The sequence below is a fragment of the Onychomys torridus genome, chromosome 3 (genome assembly GCF_903995425.1).
Source record: "Onychomys torridus chromosome 3, mOncTor1.1, whole genome shotgun sequence".
Lineage (NCBI taxonomy): Eukaryota > Metazoa > Chordata > Mammalia > Rodentia > Cricetidae > Onychomys > Onychomys torridus.
Window position 1 is genome coordinate 105,550,029 of NC_050445.1, and position 18,973 is coordinate 105,569,001.

At 46.6% G+C, this 18,973-nt stretch overlaps 1 protein-coding gene across 5 annotated transcripts in view; it reads left to right on the forward strand.

Moving 5' to 3' along the window:
• The first annotated feature begins 107 nt into the window (after positions 1 to 107).
• The window catches only part of Ift122 (intraflagellar transport 122), a 70,215-nt gene continuing 51,349 nt past the window's right edge, over positions 108 to 18,973 (forward strand). For 2 of the 5 annotated variants that reach the window (XM_036180717.1, XM_036180718.1), the window contains exons 1-4: positions 108 to 286; positions 10,053 to 10,119; positions 11,700 to 11,784; positions 17,669 to 17,747. In XM_036180717.1, the coding sequence (XP_036036610.1) occupies positions 246 to 286; positions 10,053 to 10,119; positions 11,700 to 11,784; positions 17,669 to 17,747 (272 nt within the window). In that variant the 5' untranslated portion in view covers positions 108 to 245. Of the gene's footprint in view, positions 287 to 10,052; positions 10,120 to 11,699; positions 11,785 to 17,668; positions 17,748 to 17,926; positions 18,908 to 18,973 lie in introns of those variants that run through there. The other 3 variants (XM_036180721.1, XM_036180719.1, XM_036180720.1) reach the window with 3 other exon arrangements.

Consider the following 18,973-nt stretch of genomic DNA (forward strand, 5'->3'; position numbering starts at 1 on the left):
GCGAGTGTCATACTTCCGCTTCCGCCTCCTGCGTCCCCCCCCCCCCCCTCCCCGCACGCTCGGCGCTTCTGCCGCGGAGCCCGGCTCCCTTTTGGACATGCGCACTGGGAGCTCTGCGAACTCACGCACGGCTCATTGCGCATGTGCGTTGCCAAGGGTAGCGCAGGTAGCCGAAGTGGTTTGCGGAGAGAAGCCTGTTGCTGCCGAGGCTGGGAGGAGGGGCCCGAGGCGTGAGGGAAGAGGCGATGAGGGCCGTGTTGACGTGGAGAGACAAAGCGGAGCAGTGGTGAGGAGCGGGAAGCTCGGGGATGGCGGGGGAGGCGGCGGGAACGGGCGTGTTGCCATGGCAACGGGCCTGCGGCCTGGCCGAGCGCTCTGATGCTGCAATGGAAAGAGAAACCGAGTTCCTGGAGGGGGCTTGGGGACCACCCGCGGGGGGCGATCTGCTGGAGCGTCTATTCATTGTCACCATCCAGTGTTGCTTCTCTCTTCTCAAAACCCTTTTCAAAAGCCCGTCCCGACTTCGCTCACCCACCACAGTGTTTTCTCAGCTTCCTAACCATTGATCATCTTCCAAGTGCCCAAATTTTGGTTACCTGACATTTTTAAAGTTTCTTCACTTTTTTTTTTTTTTTTTTTTAGAAAAAAAATCTCACTTTAAAGCTCTGGCTGGCCTGCAGCTCATTATGTTGACCAAGCTGGCATTGAACTCACAGAGATCTGCTTCTGCCTCCCCATGTTCAGCCTGCCTCACTTTTGTTTAGACATGGTTTTATGCAGAAAATTATCCCATATATGAAAAATCAATACCCTTGTCCCAAGTGCAATAACTAAAACGTTTAAGTAGGAACAAACAGCAGTGTGAGTAACTTGCATTTAGGTACTGTTAAAAGGGAGTGTTTCCATCTGGTCTACGGTGTCACAAGTGGGACATTCCCATTAAGGTCAGAGAGACATGTGGGATAAGCATCACATAAAGACATTCTCCTGATTAGAAAGTTTGAAAAGGGGCGTAGTAGTTTAGAGCAAGTACTTCCTGCACAAGCATGAAGACCAGAGAGTTCTGATCCCAGCACCTACATAAAGGACAGGTAGAGTCCTGTGCAAGCCTGTCATGCTGCTACAGAGGGGAATTAAGACAGGATGATTGACCGGGTTTGCTAGCCATCAGCTTACCTGGGGAGAGGTGGCTCCAGGTTAAGGAAGAGGAGGACACCTGATGCCCTCTAACCTCTGCAGATCACATGCACACAACTGCATATTCATGCACGTTTATATACTGACGTACACATACATTATGCACAGAGAAATAAAAATAGTTTGAAAATGGATGGAAAGAAAGCTGGGCCCAAGCCTGCAATCCCAGCACCTCTAGGGGAGGAAGCAGGAGGATTGGGAGTTCAAGATCATTCTCAGCTGCATAATGAGTTCAGGGCCAACCTGGGCTCTGTGAGACCCAGTCTCAAAAAACAGAAGAAATTGGATTGGGAAAATACCTCATCGGGTAAAGGCACTTGCTGCCCAGTGACACCTGATGGAAGGAGAGGACCAGCTCTACAAACTTGTCCTCGGACCTCCACACCAGTGCCATGGCATGTGTACCCCACAGATGTACACACATGCCTTTAGTCCGTAGGATGCAGAGGCAGATGAATCTCTGTGAGTTGGAGGCCAGCCTGGTCTATAGCGTGTGAGTTCCAGGACAGCCAGTGCTGTTATACAGAGGAACCCTGTCTCGAAAACCAAAATAAATAATGGAGAGTAAAAAATGTTTTATAAAGGAGGATGGCAATACAACAACTTTGCTATCTTAAAATTCAGTGCTATTTGATGTATACTCTTCTTTTGTCACCAAAATTCATCAGCCAGGAACACATTTTGGGAAATTCTGACATATTGAATAGTTCTTGGCCTGACTCAGAATCTTTCTAGAGTAGTTGGGGATTTAGCTCAATTGTAGAGCGTTTGCCTAGCAAGCGAAAGGCCCTGAGTTCGGTCCTCAGCTCCGGGGTGGGGGGTGGGGGGCGGACAAAATAACAGAATCTTCCTAGATGGTCTGTCTGTTGTCACACCACTCCATCTGTCCTGAAGCCTTTGTATGTGTGACACTGAGATCCTAAACATCCCTCAAGAATCTCTTTGGAGCAGCGTGCACAAGTAACAGTTAATGCTGACGTGACCAGACATTGCCTAAGAACTTTGTGTCTTCTACCTCATTGCCTCTTCACAGCGGCTCTGAGGTAGGTACTGTAATTACCTCCCATTTCCAGCAAGGAAACTGAAGTGTGGATAAGTGTGTGCGAGGTGGAGCCAGCTTGCCAGCTCAGGTTGCCCTATTCCAAAGCCAGTTCTTCCAGCCTCTCCCTTTAATTTCTATCAGGCAAGTAATGTGAATAGGCCGTACTTATTTGCATCTTAAATATAAGGAATTTCTGTTACTTGCAGGACATTCTCCTGTACCCTGCTTGAAACATGTCACCTTGCCAGTGTCTTCCATTTTAATAAAAAACTGTTTGGAGGTGAGCAGTAGGCTGCTCAGCAGTTGAAGGTGCTGGCTGCCAAGCCCAGTGCTGTGAATTTGATCCGTAGAACTCACGTGGTAAAGGGGAGAACCAGCTCCTACCAGTTGTCCCCCTGACCTCCAGAAGCTTTCTGTAGTGCACATGTGCCCAATAAATAACATTTTAAACACTAACAAGTGCTTTGGGTCTTATTTTTTTGAGACAGAGTCTCATGTAGTCCAGATTGGTCCTGGGTTTCTGGGCCTCAACCTCAGCAGCACTAGGGCAATAGCATAGTTTTATTACCTTTCTCTCCACTCTAGTATAAGAACACCCACAGCCAGGGTGGAGGCAGCACATGCCTTAATCCCAGCACTCAGGAGGCAGAGGCTGGTGGATCTCTGAGTTTGAGGCCAGCCTGGGCTACAGAGTAAGGCCCTATGGTGGCTTTCTCAAAAAATAAATTAAAAAGAGCACCCACAGCACAAGCTGGCATAACTGGCACCCAAGCATTTGGCATCTGTGTCAGAGAGCAATAGGGAGTGGCAAGGACTGTGGCAAACTGGGAAGTTCCAGTTCTCCAGGAAAGGGGCAGCTGCTGCTCCACTGCTGCCAATTACCACTGTGGAGGAATTTGGCCTGGTGTGTGCAGAGCTTCCTATTTTTACCAGAAGCTAGGAATCTGTGTTTTAAATGTGAAATGTCCTAATTTTTAAATGTTGGCACCTAATTAGAAAAAACAAAGTAAAACACCATGTGGGCCAAACAAAACATTTGCTGGTCAAATGCAGTCCGATCTGCTCTGTTTTCAACCCCTGGCACAGAATTTGGTTCATTCTGCTCAGTGGTACTCAGAGTCTGTTGGGTGTGAGAGTTATTTTTTAATCTGTTTATCCCAGAAGTCTAGAGACCTTGTAAAAGCAATGGTTATCTCTTATTTCCAAATGTTTCTGGAGCCTGTTACTCTTTGGTGAGTAGATGTGTATGTGCATGAATGAATAACCAAGTGCATGAATGACCAGTGAAGACCGCTTATCTGGCTATCACAGAGTTGAAACAGTCTATTAGAATAGGTGCAGAGGTTCTGTAGCCCAGCAGCCTGATGATGGCTGCATGTGCCAGCTGATGGAATGAGACGAAACAGAATAAAACTAACACCTAGTAGTAGAGTGTCAATCCCAGATGCCCTTGACTCCACCTCCACCCCACCCCCACCCCGCCCCAGCCAGCCATGGGCTTCCTGCTCTGCACTTTTGCTTCTGTCTGTCCAGCTGTAGAACTCGCTCAGGACATGTTGCTCTGCTCCTCATAAACCCAGAGTGACCCCTTTCATGTCAAATTGGGTGGTCCCCTGGCCTCCTTCTCTCTAGGCTTGCTAACATTTAGATTTGTGTTTTGGAGCTTAGCCAAAGATTCCATTTTCCTACCCAAAGATCCTTTCTCAACTGATTCTCTCCACCTCCTCCCTCCTCCCCTCCCTCCCTCTTTTTCTTTCTTCCTGTGTGTGGTATGTGTATGTGCATGTGCAGCATGCAGATTCCCTTGCCTGTGTGTGCACATGAGGAGGTCAGAGGTTGACATTGGGTATCTTCATCTATTTCTGTCCACCTTACTTTTTTTTTTTTTTTTAAGATTTTCTTTTTTAAGATTTATTTATTATATATACAGTGTTCTGTCTGCACATAACCCTGTAGACCAGAAGAGGGCACCAGATTTCATTACAGATGGTTGTAAACCACCATGTGGTTGCTGGGAATTGAACTCAGGACCTTTGGAAGAGCAAGTAGTGCTCTTAACCTCTGAGCCATCTCTCCAGCCCTGTCCACCTTACTTTTTATTATTTATTTTCTATGTTATGTATATGGGTGTTCTGCCTGCATGTATGTCTGTGCATCACCTGAGTGCCTGACACCTGCAGAGACCAGAAGAGGGCATCAGATCTCCTGGAACTGGAGTTAAAGACAGTTGTGAGCCACCATGTGGGTGCTGGGAGCCCTGTCTTCTACAAGAGCATCAAGTGCTCTTAAATGCTGAGCTCTCTCTCCAGCCCCAACCTTACTTCTTTCTTTCTTTCTTTATCTATTTATTTTATCTATTTATTTTATCTATCTATCTATCTATCTATCTATCTATCTATTTATTTATTTATTTATCTATCTGAGATAAGGTTTCATCACTGAATCTGAAGTTAACCATTTAAGCTAGACTAGCTAGCCATCAAGCCCCAGATCTGCCTGTTTCCACATCTCCATTGCTGGGCTGACTGGTCGTGCCCAGGTTTTAGGTGGAATATTGGGGACCCAAACTCAGGTCCTCCTGCTGCTTGCACAGTAAGCTCTTCACCCATTGAGCTAGCTCCCAACCTTTACATTCTCTCTTATTTTTTTTTTCCTTTTCTGAACTTCAAGTTTTCTTTTTCTCTTAAATATGCTGCTCTGGGTTCATCTCAAGCACAGTGCCTTTTTATTTAGGCTGGTCCATCTTGTTCTAGGCAGGCTAACTAGCACTGAAAGATTCTGAGGTTGATTGAGGGAGCTGGGGGTGTGGCTCAGTGGTAGAGAGCTTGCCCATTGTGTGTGAGGCCCAGCATTCTTAGCACCACATTAAAAATTTAATGAAGTGATATAATTTATCTGAGATTGCAAATCCCTGCTACTCAGGAAGCTAAGACTAGGAGATCTCAGTCTATTAGAGAGCTCGTCTCCAAAAACATGGAGAGAAGCCTTGAGTTTCATTCATCTAAGCACAACAAACAAAACCGAAACCCAAAACCCCAAAGCGGTAAGCAGGGTAGCATGTGTGGCTTGTGGGTTTGAAGAGCCCCTTGGAACTTCAGTATGTAGAGGACAGTTGGCAGGGCTCACCTCTCATCTCTCAGCAGTGAAATCTGATCATGCAGGTTTGACAGTTTATCCATTTCATAAAGGAGGACAAGTTGGGAGAGAGCCTGGCATGGTAGCACTGACTGCCAGTAGGCAACAAGGCTGGAGTGAACTGGCTGAGGCTAGATGGCCTGGGTGGGGTGCTAGATTCCATGACAAAGTCTGAGTGCTTCCCAGTTTGGAGATTCTGTGATGATGTGATATCATTCAAGCCTGGGGGTGGAGTTAAACATAAAATCCTGGTAGGTTGCCAGTTGTGATCAGTATATTTAGAACTTGTCAGACCCCTGGGTCTAACGTATAATGTAAAGCTTGGTCATTGCCCTCAAGTTGCAGATGATTGTATTAATAAGGCGTATTATGAAACAGTCAAATATAGAAGTCTGTGTGCATGAGAGAAAACTGAGTTGTTTAGGATCCAAGTCCAGCAGGAGTTAAACTGGGGCAAAGCAGGCTGGAGAGATGGCTCAGCAGTCAGAGTGATTGCTGATTGTTGCTTTTCCTTCCAGTGGCCCCAAGTTTGGTCCTCAGCACCCATGTTGGGTGACTCATAATCACAAATTAGATGTTGTAATTGAAGGAAGTACACTGTAGGACATCCCAGGAGTGAACTTTCACATCTGAGAGGATTGTTTAGGCTTAGCCCAAATGAGACACTTAACACTGAGATGGCTCAGTGGGTAAAGGTGCTTGCTGCTAAGTCAGATGACCTGAATCTCATCCCTGGGACCAACGTGACAGGAGAGAACCAACTCCTGTCAGCTGTCCTCTGACTGCACGTGCACCATGACGTTTGTGTGCTCCCCACCTAGATAAGTAAATGCAATAGAAAAGGTCTGAAGCAAGAGTGGAGGTACATATAATCCTAGCACTTGAGTAGTGGAGGCAGGAGGATTAGAAGTTCAAGATGGCTCAGTGGTTAAAAGCACTGGCTGCTCTTCCAAAGGACCCGAGTTCTAGTCCCAGCAACCATATGGTAGATCACAACTATCTATAGTGGGGTCTGATGCCTCTTCTGGCATAAAGTTATACATGCAGATAGAGTACTCATATACATAAGATAAATAAATAAATCTAAAAAAAAAGGTTCAGATCATCCTCAACTACATCAACTGCACAGTGAGTTTGGGACCAGACTGAACTAAAAGAGACTGTCTCAAAAACAACAACAACAAAATGCCAGGTGAGGGGGTCCACATCTATAATTCCAGCATTTGGGAGGAGGAAGAGGAACACCATAAATTTAAGGTTAGCTTAGGCTACAAAGGAGTTCTAGGTCAGCCTGGGCCAAAGTAGGAAGACCCTGCCCCCACAAGCTAGCAAAACCAACATAAATAAAACAATTCAACCACAGCTAACCCTTGGAGAAGAGGTCTGAGAATTATTATGACTGGCTCAGATGTATACAGGCCAAGCTAATGGCGCATCATAAAGGTATGCAGCTGCTAGGCACTTTATGGAAGGCCAGCCCATGACCCCTGGTGTTAGGAGGACAGCTTTTGACCTTGTTTTAGAGATAAGAGTGAAGTTCAGATAGGTCAGCTTTCCTGGTCCCAGTTCCCCTCTGCTTACAGTCTGCCACTTGCTTTGAATGTGACACATGTCAAGGACATTTGAAACAAAGAAGCCCAGGCCTGTTACCACGAACAGTGAAGAAGGGCAATGCAGAACTTGGGCCAGGATTTATTATTTTTTAATTATTTGGAGCTGAGGCTCAAACCCAGGGCCTTGCGCTTGCTAGGCAAGTGCTCTACCACTGAGCTAAATCCCCACTCTTGGGCCAGGATTTAATTCTGTGCATTATGTCAAGCTGGAAAGCCAGACAGGCCTACCTTTGCTCAGCCTCTGTCAGCCAGCTATCAATGGAAGACAGCTTCTCTAAATGTGCTTCTGTTTCCTCCGTGGGCCTGCCCAGTCTGCTGCATTTGCTATTGTATGTGCCTGTAGGGTAACATAAGCTTTCCCAGTCACAAGTCTCAACTGTTAGTAAGTGTAAAGAGTTTTTATTCCAGGACTCTTCAGGAGTCAGTAGCTGTGGCGTAGTATAATGTCATGTGTGTAGAATCTGAGTAGACAGACATAGAAAGAGTACTCGAGATGCATAGAAGGGGCAAATCCAGAGGCTGAGGGTATGACGCTAGTGCGTTCTTACATGGCTGCCTATCATATCAGCACTTCTGAGGCTGAGATGGGAGGATTGCCTGGAGTTTGAGGCCAGTGTGAGCTAAATAGCTAGGACCAGGTCAGCCAGGGACATATAGAGCTGTGTCTTAAAAAAAAAACAAATAAGGACTGGTAAAAGGTTTACAGGATAAAAGTGCTCACTACCCAAGCCTGATGACCTGAGTGTGATTCCCTGGAATCCATGTAAAGAATTTGGTAATACACATCTGTAATCCCAGAGCTCCTGAGGTGAGATGGGAGGTGAGACAGGGGAATCACCTGGGCCTGGGGTACACTGCACGGTGGAGTAAACCATGCGGTGGATACACCACACAGTGCCTCAACAAGGTAGAAAGCGAGAACTGATTCCTGAAAGGTGTCGTCTGACTCTCCACACACACCCATACTCACACAAAGACACAAAAAGTAAATAAAATAATACTGAAACTGCAGGCAAGAGGGTGGAGAAAGGGAGGGATGACCAGAGGGCGTTAGGTTTCAGCTAGAGTGTAGGAGCACAATTCGGCAGCCTCAGGAGGGCCACAGTTATACATGTATATTTCAAAATGACTAAATGGGTAGATGTTAATGTCTCTGCCTTAAATGATAAGTCATTGAGCCGATAGACACATTAACTAGCTTTCTGCAATACATATTATATATTTATATATTATATAAACATATTGCACCATCTACACAATTATTATTTGTAAGTTTCCAAATTCTACGTGGAATGCCTTGAGTAAATGACGATCCTTTGGGGGTACTTCTGATAAGGTAAGAAAACCATTGTGAATTACTTCATCAACCATGATATATACTAACAGCAATAATGAAGGCCTGAGGGAAGGTTGGCACATGCGCTTTGAGGCAGGGCTGCTGGGGTTGGAATCCTGGCTTCACTTCTCTAAACTGAAAGCAGTTTACTTTCAATCAAGTTGTTTAACTTTGAAGCTTTCTTACCTGAAGGATAGGCTTGGAGCTGTGGGGTTGAGAGAACTTGTACAATTGGGCATTTAAACTGCATCCCCCATACAGTAACAGGTGTGCTCAATGAATGTCAGCCACTGGAAAACATTCAGGGACACATTTGACGCACTTGGCAGTAATCCAAGAGAGTAGAGACAGTGCAGTATGGTGGTTAGGAGGCCCAGGCTTCAGAGGCCCTTTACTAGTTGGTTGTATGAGGCTCCTACCCAGCCTGAACGATGGTGTTGTCTGTAAACAGAGGCCAGTTTGTCCTTTCATGTCCATGGGGGAGTTGTTTCAGGAACCCCAAAGGTACCACACCGACAGCTGCTCAAGGCTCTCTCTTTTAGACAGCATAATGTCTGCATGGGAACTTGACTCACCACTGTGCTGAGAATGACCTCTAAATGACATGGGAATGCTGTGGAAATCACTTTTATTCTCTGCTGTCAGGGAATACTGATAAGGGAAAAAGTACATGTGTTCACTACAGAGGTGTTCCCCCCCCAAGCATGTGTGCATGTGTGTGTGTTGTTAAAAAAGATTATTATAGTGTTCTGCCTGCCTGTATGCCTGCAGGCCAGAAGAGGGCGCCAGATCTCATTGTAGATGGTTGTGAGCCACTATGTGGTTGCTGGGAAATAAACTCAGGATCTCTGCAAGAGCTGCCAGTGCTCTTTACCTCTCCAGCCCTGTTTTGTTTTTGTGTTTTTGGAGACAGGGTTTTTCTCTGTGTAGCCCTGGCTGTCCTGGACCTCACTCTGTAGCCCAGGTTGGCCTTGAACTCACAGATATCTGCCTGCCTCTGCCTCCAGAGTGATGGGATCAAAGGCGTGTTCCACCACACCTGGCTGCAGTGCAGTTTCTGTGTGGCTCATATAGTATTCCTCATTATTTCATCTGCTATAAGAGGGCCTTGGTTATAAAATACCGTTACATGCATATCAGTATGAGAGCAAAAAAATGCCATACTTCACTGACATGTCATCTATTAGAAAAGTATGTCTTTGAAGTTGGAGCCACAGGAGTCATTGGCCAGTGTGTCTGCTTCATACGTTCCCATTCAAGTGGACATTACATTCCTGGAGGGTAGAGAGTGGCTGCCAAGCTCCCCGTGTCTGTTGGTGCCCCGTACCTAACAGGTACTTGGTAAATATCTGGGTAGCTGTCCCGCCTTTGCGTGGCGTGGTTGGCAGAGTCTGTGCTCTCAGCTGTTGACCCTTTGAATCATTTCTGGCTTCTGGACAAGAGGAAACCATCATGGAGCTGACTGCTGAGCAGATCATGATTGAATGGGCTGCCAAGGTGTGGTTGTTGAGTGGAATTTGCAGCCAGATGCAATTGTTAGCTATTATCCCCCCCTCTGCATCCCCCTCCTCCCACCCCCAACACACACACATACACACACACACACACACACACACACACACACACACACACACAGTGTTTCATAATGGAAATAAAGTTTGCTTTCCTGGCCATTAGCAGACCTCATCGTTTCGGTTCCTAATTGTCTTTTTGCCTTGTCTCCTGTTAGTATCTACGACCTCGCATTTAAGCCTGATGGAACACAACTGATTCTGGCTGCAGGAAACAGATTGCTGGTAGGGTTTTGTCTGAGTTTCCATTCTTAGTGCTTTTTTTTCTCCCTCCCTCTTGTAAGTACTCTGAAATGTGACCCTCTTTTTTGAGATAAAAAAGGCAAGGACGGAAAAACCAGCCATTCCTTCTTAATAAGGAAGGAAATGGTGTGTTTAAAACAGGTAGGTAAACTGTCTATCAGAGAGGAACTCTTGAACAATGCCTCCTTTGGAGTCATTTGTCTTTCCCTTTGAGACACCCGTGAAATGGTTACAGACAATTAATCAAGATGCCTTTGAAACTGGGTGGGTGTCAGTTCATATTTTGTTGGACCAAAGTGAAATAACAAGGCTAAAGGCTGTCCTTCCATGAGAAGCCAGAAAGTTGACCTTGACTTCTGGACTTGGGTGCCCCTAAATAATTCCATATGAATGCTGTCCTATTGTTCATAGTTTCAAAGGACACAGGCTCCCTCTGGAACCTATCCTAGTACATAAGACTAATCTTCAGAGACGCCTTCTGTTTGACCCAGAAGCTCTGTAATAGACCTTCTTCCGGTAAGCCACCATCCTTTCTGCTGTGTCTAGATACACAGACCGGACGGTATCCTAGTTCTGTGTGCGAACTCAGTCTCACAACCATGCTTGAGTTGTTCTGCAGGCTTCTTTCCAGGACAAACGGCATAGATCCTTTTCACTTCCCTTCATGGACTTCCTTTTCCAGTGTTCTGCCTGTGTGGGAGAGCTCTGGCCTCATTTCTCAGATGCTCTGTTTTTTACATCTCCACATATTTAGCCATGTTGCACAACTATAAAATACCCTAAATGCACATTGCAGCTGCGTTTTATAACACTCCCTCCCACTTGCAAACCCCATGTTTGTTAGATCTGTGACTTTCAGACGTGGTAGCAAGTATGATGCATCTGTGTGTGCTGACATTAGCGGCAGTGTTGGCCCTGAACAGTTAACCATGTTGTCCACCAGCTCTTTGCGTGTGCTGGCCTTGTTAATGAGGGTCTACCTTGATGGCTCATTCATCCAAGCCCATGTGAAATGAGTGAAAATCGCCTATGCCTGGTTGTGCAGGCTTATAATCTCAGCTCCTTGAGAGGAGGAGGCAGGAGGATTGAATGTTGAAGGCCAGCCCGTGCTGCAGAGGAAGTTCAGAGCCAGCCTGAGCAACTTAGTAAACACTGTTTCAAAATAAAAACTAGCCAAGGAGGCTGTGAATATAGCTCAGAGGCAGAGGGCTTGTCTGGCGTTGTACAGTGCCCCAGGTTCAGGCCCCAGGACTGGGTGGGGAGGTGGGAGAATGGGTGAAGTCTGCAGAGCTTCCCCTCGAGTGAAAAGCAGTGTGGTTGCTGTTTCTCCACCGTTGAGGGTGTATGCCTGGCCACAGAGAGCATCGAGCTGGCCCTCCACATTCTGCTGGCCCTACGTTAAGACATATTCGTTCTTGTTATGTATTGCTGTCTCGACTTGATACTAATTTAGGAAATCAACAACTGTTGTGTTATAAAAACAAAAATAGCAGTAGCACCCTGCAGGAATTTTGAATAATGGTTGTCACACAGATAATCGATATTTTTACTCCTTTTGACAGGTTTATGACACCTCTGATGGCACCTTACTTCAGCCCCTCAAGGGACACAAAGACACTGTGTACTGCGTGGCCTATGCAAAGGATGGTAAGAGGCCTCTCTGGGTTCTGGTCTTGGTCATGGCCGTTAGCTGCTCATTTTTCTCCTTAGCAATTCTGTAATTATCTTTAAAATACAACTTGCATTCGCAGAGGGTGGGAAGTGAGTTAGACTTTAGAAGTCACGGAAACAGGGTTTTGGGCTTACCTTTTGTGGTGCTGGGGACTAAGCCCAGGACCTTACGCACACCAGTTAAGTGTTCTGCTACTGAGTTAGGACTCTAGCTAGCCACATGGCAGGCACTGTCTCAAGTGCTTGGCTTATTTCAGAGAACAAAAGAGAAGAAGGGCTTGTTGGGAGCCAGGGAGGAAGGCGGGAGCAGGGGACATAGCATGAGTATGGTCGATAGGAACTAAGTACAAGGCTGGCAGGTGGACAGAATGGCAGGTGGAGGGTTGGAAGTGCTGGGTGAAGCAGAGGTCTGGTGCATTATCCGGTATGACTGTGGATAGGGCAGCTGAGCAAAGACTTGCAGTTGCTGAGGAAGATCCAGAGTTCAGGTGTGCACATGGGCACTGTGGAAACTTGATGGAAGAAAGGGGAGAAAATTGCTGGAATGCAAGCATCAAGTGGTGAGGACATGGGACCTTGGATACAGGGAGGGCTTCGATTCAGAAAAGGGGCATGGCAGGCAGGGCCTGTGGCAATAGGGGTCTAAGGACATTCTCTCAGGTCCCTCCATGGTCTTAGTGTTGAAAAGAAACAAAAAGTCCAATCGAGGCTTTGGAGAGTGGGAGAGAGAACGGACCTAGAGCAGTGAGACCTCCAGGGGCCGGAAGGATGTCCTTGAGGCTGGTGGTCAGGAATTGCAGGTGACATCACTTTGTGTGGTTTGTCTTCTCTCGTCCCTCTGAGCTGCACGGCAGCAGGAGGAGAAGGGGTGCGTTCAGTCCGAGTGCAGTTTACAGGCAATACGAAGTGAGAGCAGAGGATGGATGATCTTATCCATGACCTTGAAAGGAGTGGAGATGGGCTGTAAGGGAAGAAGGGCAGTGGAGAGGGGTGGGCCTGGGCTTGAGGGGTTATCATACTGCAGCACCTGGCAGGTTGGGAAGAGAGGAGGTGGTTGGAGAATTGGTGTGTGGGCTTGAGATTGTGAGTTAAAAGTCAGTTCATGTGGGCTGGGGACACAGCTGAGTGGTGGAACACTTGCCTAGCGTTCTCTTGCTCAGGCCCCGAGTTCCTTCCACAGCACTGCAAAAATTACAGTAAAATGAAGAGAAATAGATGGTAGATAAGTAGGTAGGTAGGTAGAGTGCTATGCCATGGAAGTTCCAACCTTAGCCCAACCCAAAAGCTGTGTGACTTTTGTTAATTTATTGGGATGGGCAGATGGCCCAACAGGTTAAGGCATTTGCACCAAGCCTGATTTGAGTTGTTCCCTGGAATCCACTTGGTGGAAGGAGAGAGACCTGCAAGTTCTCCTCTTGCCTCCAAATGTGTACTGTGGCATGCATAAGCCCACACACATACACACTCATACAGAAAGTAAATAAATAGATCTAAATTAAAGTTTTATGTCTTATTATTGTGTGTGTGCACATGTGGGCATGTTTTGCATGGCACACATGTGGACATCAGAAGATAACTTTAGAGAGATATTCTCTCCATCCACCTTTACTTGGGTTCTGGGGACTAAGCTCATGTTGCCAAACTTGTGTGCCAAGTGCCTTTACCTGCTGAGCCAACTTCTGGCCTAAGCCCTGACTTTGACCTGGTTATTGTCTCTGTTACTTCCTGGGTCACATGTGGGGCTGGAGATGATGCTCTGACCACAGCTGGAGTTCCTACATCAAAGGCTACAGAGCTTAGATGAGACTAAGATCCAGATACATATTTCTTTGGATAGTGGACTTCTTTGAGAATTAGATGAAAGATATAGGGCCACTCTATAGGTAAATGCACATCTGTACAGTGTATTCAGCTCCAGCCTGACTTAGTCTAGTCGCTTCACTTTGGGAGAACTTTGACTTGCCAGGTGCTGGTGCAGGTCAGGGAGAGACAGCACACATTTCTTGCTTCGTGGTCAAGTGTCTGCCGTAGCAATTTGAATTCAAGTTGATGCTCCAAGAAGACCAGTGGCAGGCAGCCTGGTCACTGAATGATTTATACACAGGCAGAGGCTGCTGGGTGTCCTGAGTGTGTGAGAGAAGCCCTGTGGCCTGTAGCCCTGTGAGCAATGGCATTAGTCAGTGCTCTGCCGTACTCTGTCACACATTGTCGCATGCGACCCTTCTTTTAGCCCTCTGAAGCATCAGCAAAGGCACTTTTACTTCCTCTGACAGAAGGACAATAGGCCTGGAGCAGTTGTAGAGCCTGACTGATGTCCTCTGCCTATGGTACCTGGGTTTTCCTGGTGTATCATGCTTTTTGTGACATATAATATTAGGAAGTCTTAGTTCCTCCAAACTTGTCTACACCCTTATTTCTGAAAATAGAGACACACAAATTATGGTTTTACTCTTTAAGTCTGCTTGTTTCTGACTTCTGAAAGTTTCCTAATTAATGAGCCACCATGATTAAAGGTATGTAAGACAGAGTTCCTTTTTCAAGAACAATAAACCAGTGTGAAGAAAGAGTAACAGTTGTTATGTTTTTAGCACAGTTCTGACTTTTTTTTTTTTTTTTTTTTTTTTGAGATAGGGTTTCTGTGTGCAGCCACAGCTGTCCTGGAACTCACTCTGTAGACCCGGTTGTCCTCAAACTCAGAGATCTGCCTGCCTCTGCCTCTCAAGTGCTGGGATTAAAGGTGTGTGCCACCACTGCCCAGCTGTTCTGAATATTTTCTATGTGTTGTTCTGAACATTTTCTATGTGTGTTTGTGCATGTGTGCACATGCATGTCCTTTCTTCCCATCAACTGTGAGGTAAATTCTATTACTGTCCATTTTCACATGAGGAATTGAAAACCTGGAGGTAGCCTGTAGCTAGTTCTGGTCACACAGCTGCTCGGTGACATCACTAGGGATTCTGACGCAGGATTCTAGGCCTGGAACCCATACTTGTCATCCCCTGCTGCTCAGCAGGTCAGGGAAGTGGAGGGAGGGGACGCCTGACAGCAGAGTATCTCTCTGATCAGCGTTTGCTCCAGTACCTGACCTGCAGTCTCCCTCTTGAGCTGACTGCAGAGGAACCGACTCACACAGAGCCTCTGAGTGAGGACTTCTGCTCCCTCTCTGTTTCACATGGGGACACTGAGGCTCTGGGAGCAGTGGCTCCTGAAGGTCACCTTCCACTTGCACTAAGAATAAAGTCTGGGGCTGGAGGGATGGCTCAGTGGTTAAGGGCACTGCTGCTCTTCCGGAGGACCTGGGTTCAATTCTCAGCACCCACATGGCAGCTCACAACTGTCTGTAGCTCCTGTTCCAGGGGATCCTTTGACACACTTATAGATATACATAAAGGCAAAACACTAACGTACATAAAATAAAAAAATAAATAAATAATTTAAAAAAAGAATAAAGTCTGAAAATCTGCAACAGATTGGACTGTCAGATGGCTCAGCAGGTAAAGGTGTTTGTCTTTGCCGATGCCTGAAAACCGCACATGGTGGAAGGAGAGAACTCCCAAAGTTGTCCCAGTGTGTACCATGGTGTCGTTTGTGCCTCCCTCATACACACAAATAAGTAGTCAAAATGTAAGAAAACTCTGCAGCTGGGCGTGCAAACCCTGGCCCCTGCTTCCTTGAAGCCCTGCTCTCGCCAGAGCAAATGGAGGCTGCTGGGGTTGCTGCCCGGCGCCCACTCTCCCACAGTAGTTTGGTATCCATGGAGTAAATGAGGAATTACTTGGTATTGCTTCTTTCTAGCTTGTTCTCACTTAAAGCCCCAGCAGTGTGGAAATGCAGGTCTCACTTGTCACTCTTGTAGTCCCCTGGCTTCTCACCACTTGGGGGCTAAGAGCAAGATCTCTGCTATGGCCCTGAGGCCCTGGAGATCCTCACTCACCTGCTTCATTCCTTGCCACCTGCTCTAAGCTGACTACCTCTTGGCCTTGTAGCCATACCAGCTTTTTGCTGCCTCAAGGCCTTTGTGAATGTTTTATCCCTGTGCACAACTTGCACTTTGTACTGGGCTCAGCTCTGCTTATCCTTTAGATCTGGACTGAAGGAGCCCATCTCTTGCGTCCTCCAGGTTAGTGGTTCTCAGCCTTCCTAATGCTACTTCCTTTAATACAGTTCCTCATGTTGGGGTGACTCCCAACCATACAACTATTTTTGTTGCTACTTCATAGCTGTAATTTTGCTGCTGTTATGAATTATAATGTAAATATCTGATATACAGGATATCTGATATATGGCCCTTGTAAATGGGTCATTTGACCCTGGAGGGGTTGTGACCCACAGGTTGAGAACAGCTGCTCTAGGAACTGCTGACCCAAGAGCAGAGTTCCAGTCAGGCAAGATGGCTAGGTTTTTGAGATCTGTTGAACGGTGTGGCAAGCATAATTAACAATAATATATATTTTACAGCTGCTAAGAGAACAGATTTTGATGTTCTCATCGTTAAAAATATAAGTATCTAAGGTGATAAATATGTTAATTTGCTTGATATACTTATTTGACTAAATATATCAAAACACTGTACTGTACTCCATAAATACATATAACTCTGCGGAGTTGGGGGATGGCTCAGTTGGTTACATGCCTGCTACAAAAAACATGAAGACCTGAGTTTGCATCTCCAGCACCCACAGAAACACTTGGGCACAGTGCTGTGTGCCTGCCCACCCTCCCAGCACTGGGGAGGTGAGGACAGAGGAGCGAGCGCACAGACAGCTAGCCGGGCTAGGTCTGTGAGCTGCAGCATTAGTGAGAGAATCGGACGTAAGGTGGAGCGCAGTAGAAGAGGCTAGCCCAACATCATGTGAACACATGCACACCCACATACACCACACAAACCCACAAATAAACATGGACAGCTGTAAAATTTAAAAAAAATTAGGAAGGTGCTGGAGAGATGCCTCAGCAGTCAAGAGCACTGGTTGCTCTTCCAGAGGATCCATGCTCACTTCCCAGCACCCCCATGGTGGCTCACAACCACCTGTAACTAGTTTCAGGGAATCTGATGCCATTTTGTGGCCTATGCAGGCACCAGCCATGAACATGGTACACAGACATACATGTAGGCAAATACCCATACACATAAAATAAAAGTAAGTAAAATCTTAAAAAAAGAGAAAGTTTAATGTTAGTTTTCCCAGTTACTCTCTTTCTGTATAGGACCCACCCCCTTCCACATTGTATTTGTGTTGGATAAACTTAATGTCTGCTTCTTGGACTAGACACCACAGAAATGAAGCTTAGATGTTTCAGTCACTGCTCAGCCCTACTGCAGAACATGGCACACAGATGTAACCGAGCCTCAGTGAGTCTGGGTGTAGTTGGTGCCAGGAAAGCCTCACCTGTGGATTCCTTGCTGCCATGGTTGATGAGAAGCAGAGAAGGGCTGGGGTTCCAGCTTCTTTGTGGGCTGGGTGCTCAGTATGTGCAGGCCCTAGGACCTGTCCCCACACCACATCCAAGAACAGTGATATAGAATAAGGGGCACTTAATTCCCTTTAAAGATATTTTTTAGACAGGTCTCTTGTAGTCCAGGCTGGCTTCAAACTCACTGTATAGCCAAGGATGACTCTGAACCTCTGATCTTGCCACCGCAAGTGCTGGGTGATAGGAGTACACTAACTACTACTTTCAGTGTCTGCAGTGCTGGGATTTGAACCTGGGGCCTCATACATACTAGACAGCTACTCTGCCAACTGAACTACATTCCTAGCTAATTAGGTTCCTTGAAGAGTTACTTGTCTTGGACATACTATCTAGAAAATGCTGGTTTAAAATACATGTGCTGATTTTCTTTTGAAAACCCTTTCAGGTAAGCGCTTTGCATCTGGATCTGCTGACAAGAGCATCATTATCTGGACCTCAAAACTGGAAGGCATTCTCAAGTACACGTAAGTCATTTCATGGGTGACAGTATTATAGCTGAACTCTTACTGTTTTATTTGCTTGAGACAGGGTCTCCCTCTGTGAGGGTAACCAAAGCTTATACCCTTTCTGCCTCAGGCTCAGGCAGCAGGGTTTACAGGTGTGCCCCACCAACCACACCTGACTCTGCTCTGACTGCTGTTCAGTGTGGTCACAGCATTGTGGAAACAATGTACGGAAGAGCTTTCCTCCTCAAGATGAACTTGAATTCAACAGGAGGCGGGTGGGTAGTGGATGACCACTGACTAGCTTAGCTAGCACTGCGCTGTGTGTCATGTAATGTATTTTGCTAATCTGACACCACAGATTTCCATCACTCCCCTCTCACCAACTCTGTCCTCGTCAGTGTCTCTGCCTCCAGGAATGGCTTTGCATCTGCCCAGTGTCAAAAACTAGAAAAGCCAGTGTGCTCTGAGCTTCCTACTCCTTCAGGGCAGTGTTCACAGCTCTCCCTTTCCTAGCAAGCGCTCCTGCTTCCGCCCCCCACCCAACACCCTACAGGCCTCAGGTGCAGCTGTCCCTGCTGCCAACTCTCTCCTTCCCTCCAGACTCAGGAGGGCCTGTCCTGAGCATTTCTTACAGCTGTGGCCTTACATGTTCTGGTCATTGACTGATGCCACCCATTGGCCTGTGGGCTCTGGAAGGTAGACGTTACCCCTGCTTTTGCATGCTTGTATTTCTGACACCTAGCCTGGTCCACAGTAAGTACTCCACAGATAAATTTTTGTTATGTTGTAGAGAAATACCCCAAATACAAACTGTGCCATCGCTACCAGGTGTCATGTACATGAATGCTGTTGTGCAACCAAAGTTTGGCAAGTAAAGTCTTCAGAACCCTTCATCTTGCTGAACTTAAACTCAGTGCTTGGCACCTTCCATTTTGCCCCATCTCAGCCCTGGCAACTGTTATTCTCCTTCTGATTCTAGGAGTTTGGCTCCTCTAGGTGCCTCACAGAAGTGGGAGCTTGTAGTATTTGGTGTTTGGTGATTGGCTCGTTTTACGTAATGTCCTCATGGCCCATGCCTTCCTCTTGAAGGCTGAAGTGATACTCCACTGTGCGTCTGCATCCCATTTGGATTGCTCAACAGCTGACGGACACTTAGGCTGCTCCCCCTGGTATCTGCTGTGAGTGATGCTGCTCTAACAACGCATCAAGCAGTGTTTAGCTGAACAGTGAGAATGAAGGACTAG